At 41.7% G+C, this 7,726-nt stretch overlaps 1 protein-coding gene and 1 long non-coding RNA gene across 4 annotated transcripts in view; one reads left to right on the top strand and one right to left on the bottom strand.

The window, feature by feature from the left end:
* The window catches only part of NFKB1 (nuclear factor kappa B subunit 1), a 52,937-nt gene that overhangs the window by 33,549 nt on the left and 11,662 nt on the right, over positions 1-7,726 (bottom strand). For 2 of the 3 annotated variants that reach the window (XM_071742604.1, XM_071742603.1), the window contains exons 4-5: positions 2,715-2,755; positions 184-282 (exon numbers count right to left, since the gene is read on the bottom strand). In XM_071742604.1, coding sequence (XP_071598705.1) covers positions 184-282; positions 2,715-2,755 — 140 coding nt within the window. The remainder of the gene's footprint in view (positions 1-183; positions 283-2,714; positions 2,756-7,726) is intronic. The other variant, XM_071742605.1, reaches the window with a different exon arrangement.
* On the top strand, positions 621-2,719 carry LOC139795676 (uncharacterized). Its single transcript, XR_011725638.1, has 2 exons — positions 621-1,843; positions 2,416-2,719. It is a non-coding gene; the product is annotated as an uncharacterized lncRNA (long non-coding RNA).

Below are 7,726 nucleotides of genomic sequence, written 5' to 3'. Positions count from 1 at the left end.
GGTGCCAAAATAACTCCACAAACCATTAGCTTCTCAAACTTAATTCCATTTTGAAAGTGGGGATTGAAATACAGTCAGTCTGGAGTAATTTCATACAAATTGAGGTTTATATGCAGTAAAGTCCTATAACCATACACATGGCATTTGCACTCAGTATGCAAAAATAATTAATTCTGTACTTACCTTGACCTGAGGGTATGATTTTTTGTTCTTCTCACTAGAAGCACCAGGAAGCCCACCGTGTGAGGGCCCTTCACACACGTATCGGAAACGAAACCCCCTCTGTGGAAATACAGGAAAGAACACTTGAAAGCTGTTTAAAAACAAAACCAAAAGCACGTGAGAGCACATGAACACACACAGGAACAAAACTTCCCCAAACAGCCCACAAACAGCAAAGTTCCAACTGTTCATCCCTGAAATGGTGTTGGGAGTGCTGGCTGAGAAAGCACCACTCAAGACAAGAATTCAAAGGTAGATGATGCAGGAGTCCATGCACTTTCTCCCATCATTGCTGCTAGGTAGAAAGATTTGAAGCCAATAATAAGCAAGAACATTCAAAGCATCATGAAGAACAAAACAGGGATAAAACAGAAATTCTTTTTCCTTCTGGGAAGAGCTGTATCTCCACACAGAGTCCAGAAACAGCACAGAAGCTTCAGTGGACTTTGAATGGCTGGGTTTTCATCTCAGCTACATAAAGAAAGGTCTGAATATTTTACAGGGAACTGCAGGATTTTAGCAGCCACTCCAGAGTACAGCTGTCTTTTTATTCCATTTTTATTTGAGGAAATAACATCCCATTGCAAAGTAATCTAGAAGGCACAAAAGATGCAACTCTTAGGCAAATATATTTGGTAACTCTCAATCTAGTGACTGCATTACTTCAAGTGGCTTCCAACTCTGAATTTCCAAATGTCACCACTTAGTATTGTACCCTTTGGCAAGATGAATTCAGCTTCTTTCTAAGAGTGTGAATTCAGTTTGTAACCACTAGCTTCAAAACCTATCTCACTACAGCCTTTTCAGCTTAGAAATTTGTTTCCCAGCCAAAAGGAAAGATCTGACTTTTATTCAGATAGTGACCAGACAAAGGAATTTATCATTAAGCATGGATTTGCCTTGCTGAGGGGAACTGAGTGACTGGTTGTATTACAGGTGAGGTGCCCAGCCTGAACTCAAGTTGTCCAAAAGGCAAAGCAGCCTCTAGAGTCCTGATGCACAGGATGACCCAGTCTCTCTTCTCCTCCATGCCTTTGGTCCAACAGATCCAACAGTTGTGTCTGAACTCTGAGTTGTGATCAACAGCTCCGTGTCCAAAAGGAGATGAGTGATGAGTGGTGCCCTTCAAAGCTCAGTGCTAGAAATGGTGCTCTCAACATCTTCCTGGCTGTGTGCACCATCATCAACTTTGCTTGAAAGTTCAGTAAGGCCAAGTGCAAGGTCCTGCAGAGGAGCTGGGGCAATCTCAAGGGCAAGTACAGATTCAGTGGACAATGGATTGAGAGAGGAGGAGGACCTGAGGGTGTTGGTTAATGAAAAACAACACACGAGCCAGCAATGTGCAATTGCAGCCCAGAAAGCCAACTGTGTCCTGGGCTGCATCAAAAGAAGTGTGGCCAGCAGCTCAAGGGATGGGAATCTCCTTCTCTACTCTGCAGTCCTGTATCCAGTTCTGGAGCCTCCAACATAGGCAGGACATGGGACTGCTGAAAGGAGTCCAGAGAAGGCCCATGAAGATGACCAAAGGGCTGGAGCACCTCTCCTTGGAAGACAGGCTGAGGGAGTTGGGGTTCAGCCTGAAGAAGAGAAGGCTCCATGGAGACCTTACAGCAGCATTCCAGTAGGTGAAGGGGGTCTACAGGAAAACTGGGGAGGGACTTTTCCAAGGGCATGTAGTGACAGGACAAGGGGTAATGGTTTTAAACTGGCAGAAGATGGATTTAAGTTAGACAGTAGGAAGAAATTCTTCACTGTGAGAGTGGTGAGACCCTGGCACAGCCTGCCCAGGGATGTTGCAGATGCCTCCTCCCTGGAAGTGCTCAAGGCCAGGCTGGATGGGGCTTTAAGCAACCCCATCCAGAGGGAGGTATCCCTGCCCATGGCAGAGGGGTTGGAATTAGATGATCATTGGGATAACTTTGATACTGTCAGAGGGGTGTGTTTTATTACAAAAAAAGTAACATTCAAGCATTTGTCTTTTTTTTTTTTTTTTGGTTTTTGAAACAGCCAACTGTGTTCAAAAGAAATCTCACAACAGTTTCTTTAAGATGACAAAGCCCAAGTCAAAAGTTCCTGTAACTTGGGAACAGTATGAAATGTTTTTATTTTTTCTTTTATGTGTTTCCAGAAATATGAACCAAATCCTATAAATCTTCCATGTTTGATCTAATCATTTGTATTTCATAATACCAGGGCACTGGAAGAGTCACTTCTAAGATGAAGAGTCTACACTTGGCAAGACTTTTTTTGAAAACCTCAGTTGTTTTGGTTTTCTTCTCATGGCACTTCCAGAGAGAGGCAAAGATGAAAACAGACAAAACAGGAAACAGGTAACTACAAAAGTGAGGAAAAACAGCTTGTGGTTAAGTGCCACGTTTGTTATCAGAGTGCAACCTCTAATATCTTTTTTTTCATCTTAAGTCATAATTTTATTCAAAGCTGAATATAGTGACATAGCTACTTTAAACATTTTCAAAATACAGTGTTCTTACCTGTTTTGGCTGCTCTATGATTTGAAGATAGGGTCCATCTGCTAACATAAAAGAAAGAAAAGTCATGATAAAAATTATATTCCTATCAGTGTGATGTAAGCTGCAGGGGTGGAATTGATGTCCTCGAACATAGAGATAAAATTTTTGAAAGCATTTAAACATCTCCAGAACTTAGATTTTCATGAATAATCACTTGGCAGTCAGTCAGTCATTTCCAACTTTCCCTAAGACCTGGGGAGTAAGAAGGGCAACTCTGATCACTCAGTTAAGACTTGCAAGGGTAAGAGGAGGATCCTCCCCTTGCCACTGACAAGCAGCCTGGCCTTTCTGAGGGAAGGTTAACTTTTGTGTTTAAAGCCCTCGGGCTCTAAAGAATACACTCACAAGGTTTGGGCCCGGGGCATCCTACTGAATAGGTGCTTTTGAAAGTGGAGAGGCAGCCAATGGGAAGCTCTGAGGGATGAGAGTATAGGAGGAATTTAGGCTGTCTCAACATGCCTTAACAGTCAGAACTGCTTTAAAAAACACAACAACCCTGGAATTGAGAAGACTAAACAATTTACATTCTTTTAATGATTTCAGATGCACTTCTAATTATACTGTTCTGTTGTGCCTCTAAAAACACTGAACACATTCTATTTGACTACAGATGCAGGCTCACAGGAGACCCATCTTTGAGCACCGTGCCAATACATAGGATTATGTTCTAGTAAAACTCTGTCTGTCTTTCAAAGAAGGCTTCTTTAAACAACTTTCAGTCTTGCACCACTCACACCATGGATCTCATTCAAAATTCAGCAGTTTATATATCCTTTGAGCAGGCCCTAAATCCAATGAGAGCTTGGTGCAGCCAGAGTGAAGAATTCATTACCTGATCAAAGCTGAGCTCCAACTCTGATCAGTCAGATTATTTGCATCAAGAAGAAAAGCACTCTTTTGGATGGCTGTGAAATACCTCTTAAATTGCAAGCCACTCCCTGAGTCTGAAAGCAACAGTTCCAAGAGGTTTGATTTATATCCTGCCTCTTGCTAAGCAGAAAAGAAAATTGGGATTTCAGCGCTAAAAACTCAAAGCAGATCCCAAATGGCAGCTTCACTACACAATATGTTGCCAGTTATATTCCAGTTGGAATTAGGCATCATCACTTATGCTCTGGTAAAGGAATTAATGTTAAATAATCCAGCAAGCTCTCTGGGACAGGTGAAACCTCAAAAGCAGAGCAGCAACAGCTTTGTGGCACAGCCTGGAGCATCCAAAGCATCCTGTGCCCTGCCAATATCCAGATGTGATCTGCTCCTGCTACCTCAACTAGGGAGTACTTGGCCTCAGCACAGAACTACAGCCATGCAGCAACTTTAATTTGCCAGGACTAATGCTCACTGCTAATTAAAAATAGCAGAGGATTAATTCATCTATAGTTTACAGTATGCTACATGTGTCCTGATCAGCTCCTCAAAACTTCAACTTGACTAAAAACCTTCATGTCTTTAGTCAGCACAGGTCTTCACTGAACAAGCTGCTCTCAAAAAGTTTTGATAAACATGCTAATAGATGGAATTAGTATTTTGCTCTTGGAGTTCCCTAACTCAGCAACCAAATTAGTTTCATGCCACAATCATGTTGCAAATGCCCTTCACAGCAATTTCACACATCAAGGTCATTTATTTGCCACATCCAGTGCTCTTCCTGTGAAAAAGTAAACAGTGCTACAGTTAAAATCTTGAAGTTATGAAAAGCAACTGCCTCAAGACTATATATACATCATCTTACCTTAGAAAGCATGAAAAACAGTTTGGACTTCAGAGGTTTTAATAGAAAGAGTCTTATTTAGCTTTGGTGTGGTTTTATGTTTCTGTTTTTCTTAGTAACATGGGGTTAAGATGAGTCAAGTTGGGTTTAAACACTATAGGGGCACTTCAATAAATTTAAGACTTCTGTTCACAGGCCTCTAACCCTCCTCATTATTTAGGCATCTAAAATTTTACACTTGAACAATTCAGAAGCCTTGCCTATTTTGGGCACTGGCAACAATGATGTACCTGAAGTACAACTCTGTAGTTCAACTTTCAACCAAGTCTCCAGGGCATGATTACCAAGTTCTTTGGCTGCTCTCCCATTAGGAATTAATTTTTGAGGCACATACATTGAATTAGCATGGGCACAAAATACTGCTGCCTTCTCTTAAAACATGAGCCAGAAAAAGACCCAAGTTTCAACTTTTTCTCAGCATAAGGGAATTCAGATTCCTAAGAGAGGGATACAGACTCTCCTGGCACATCCAAGGGCAATTCTTCATGCTGCTGGAATGGTTTCACCTTGCATGCTGTGTGTGAAAACTCAGGAAAACTGAAAACTTAGGACTGTGGTTCTTATTTCCCCTTGGAAAACAAACTTATAGGAAGCCTACAAATATATCGATTTAAAAAAAATAAAATCAAATCAAAGTATCCAGTGCTAGGAAAGCACACAAAAAAGTGCAGTGTAAATGTACAAAGGCAAATTAGATGACTGTTGTCATTAATCCAGATCACATAAATCCTATAGCAGTGTATTTAAAACAATTTTGTGAGGTCTTATTTTAACCTTGGGCTTTTGGGATTAAACATTTTCTTTTTTTTGCAATGACTAAATAATTCTCTGGTATGGCAGCTGAAGCAGATCCAAGTAACAGCACAGAGAAGGCACTCAAATGCAAGGCATTTAATTACATCTGAAATGCTCTTTAAAAATGAAGTAGCAACATTTGAGGTAGCATCCAAGCATAAATGACACATTATTTTGACTATAAAAAAATTTTACTTAGGGAAAGGTCCCATGCAGCTGTCTTCACTAAACTCTGAATACTTTCCAGAAGTTCATTAGACAGACAGCCTGACATTGGCTATGAGTGGTTCCTTTTTTTTCCCCTCTCATCCTTTCCCATGGAGGAAAAGAAAAGATTTTTAGTGTTTTGCACAGGGAAGGTTTTATATTTCATTTGTGTTAGGGGCATGTCTGGTGTAAGCAGCCAGCAGGAAGCTGATGATGTACACCTTGTAAGAGGCTCTGATGATGCCAAGGTTTGTGGTGACTTTTTGCACCTCAGTTCTAGGCTGGAAATTTGCTTGCTTCAAGTTCCTGTTCAGCAACCAACTCTTGTTTAAAACAGCCACAAGAAGGAATACTACTTGGTGCACAGCTGAAGTTCTACTTGAGCTTTACTGGGAGGCTGAGGTGGCCCATACTGGTGGAGCTGGGCTCCAAAACAGGGGTGACCCTCATGGTTGCCAAGTTCTGACACGAGCCCCCCTTGCAGTTTGGTGCAGTCAGGAGGGCAAAAGCTGCAAATAAAACATGCAGTCCTCCAGCCTGGAGGGGGTTTGGTACCACCCCAGGGCTTCCTTCTCTGTCTTCTCCCTGCCATGGAACCACTCACATCCCACTGCCCCCCCCTCCAGCCTGAGTCACAGTCCCACTTCCCCACTGCTCCTTCAGCTGCTGCATTTCTTCATTTTCCTGCCTGCCTGAGTCAGAGGCCCTCCTGCATCTTGACACTCCCACCACTTAAATTCTTTCTTCCTCAGGGCAGGCCTCACCCTGCACTCACATTTCCCAAAGGAGTCCCCATCTTAAGGCTCCCTCTTGGTTCCTTCTTCCCATCACAGCAAAGTCAAGAAAAAAAGGGGTCTGTGAGGTTGGTGGGATACCCATGGAAGGCTGGCAGCACAGCAGGACCACTGGGACCACAGCTTACCTGGCACCTGAAGCCCCTCCATGTCATCTCCAACCAGCTGTGATCAAATCCCCCCCATTCGCCTCCTCTCCATTGCCTGGCACCCCTAGAACAGCCCAGTCCTGCAGTTTGCCCTGTTAGGACACTTCATACAGAAACATCCTGATGGATCCACTCATAGCACACATCTAGAGTTAGATGTAAATGCAGAACTTGAACCACTTCACCAGCTACTACAGCTTTAGAGCCAAAATAACCAAGCCTAATTTTTACTCAAAACTGACAAGAACAAGGCAGAAGCAGCAGCAAGTGAAGACACTTGAGCACTGACAGCCTCACTGAGAAAATCCTTGTCCCAGCATCTCAAAGGTTTTCTGCCTCTACTGTAAATATTAACAGGACATCTATTCCCAGAAAGTCCCCCCAACTCCCCAGCTATTTGCTGATTCACAATGCTGGCATGGCATGGCAATCCAGTTATATATTAAACCTACTGTAAGTCAGGCACTTACAGTATTTATGAAGGCAGAGTTGGAAAGATGTAAGCACCACACCAAATCATGAGAACCAGTGGCTTTGGTTCTCTCCTTAAAATCATCCAAGTGTCCTAGAGAAAACTCCTTTTTAGAACACTTATTTCACCCTCTCTATACCTTGGATGGAAGTACTTGTAGAAAATCTTCTACAAACTCTTAAATGCCCATGCTGTGCAGAAAGAAATCATTAGTTCCTGCTTAGAAACAACTAGAGGATAATATATAAATTATTATAACTGAAAAGCTAGTCAATGATAATAACACACCCCAGCTTCAAGCAGGGGAGGAATTAAGCATTATAGTGATATTACTCAAGAAACAAAATCCCTATGGCATTATCTGATTCATTAAAATTAATTACTTCTTCTAAAAGGTATTATTAACTTTTTGTTTGTGATAACCTGAAAGCCCTGATCCTTTATTAAATCCTATTTTATACACAGGGAACTTGTCACCAATAGTGCAGCAGTAGTCAGGAGCAGTGCCATTAAAAAACCAGCCTTTTCCAAGCAATTTTTACATATTAAGGGTAGAGCTGGACTTACTCCAGTTGGAGTTTTCCATGATTCAGAATTCAGTGAATTCTTTACTTCCCCAAATGGTTTTAAAAAGTTGTTTTCTACTTTAGACAGTGCATAGATAGCTAAAAATCAGTTTTGCATAGCAGAATAATTTATATGGAATGAATCTGGTGTGAGTAAAACAGAGTAAACTTAAAATATACATGTGAGAGAGACCATTACAGGGAAATCAAAATTCTATT

This window comes from Heliangelus exortis, chromosome 4 (assembly GCF_036169615.1).
Source record: "Heliangelus exortis chromosome 4, bHelExo1.hap1, whole genome shotgun sequence".
Lineage (NCBI taxonomy): Eukaryota > Metazoa > Chordata > Aves > Apodiformes > Trochilidae > Heliangelus > Heliangelus exortis.
This window is presented reverse-complemented; position numbering and strand designations above follow the sequence as displayed.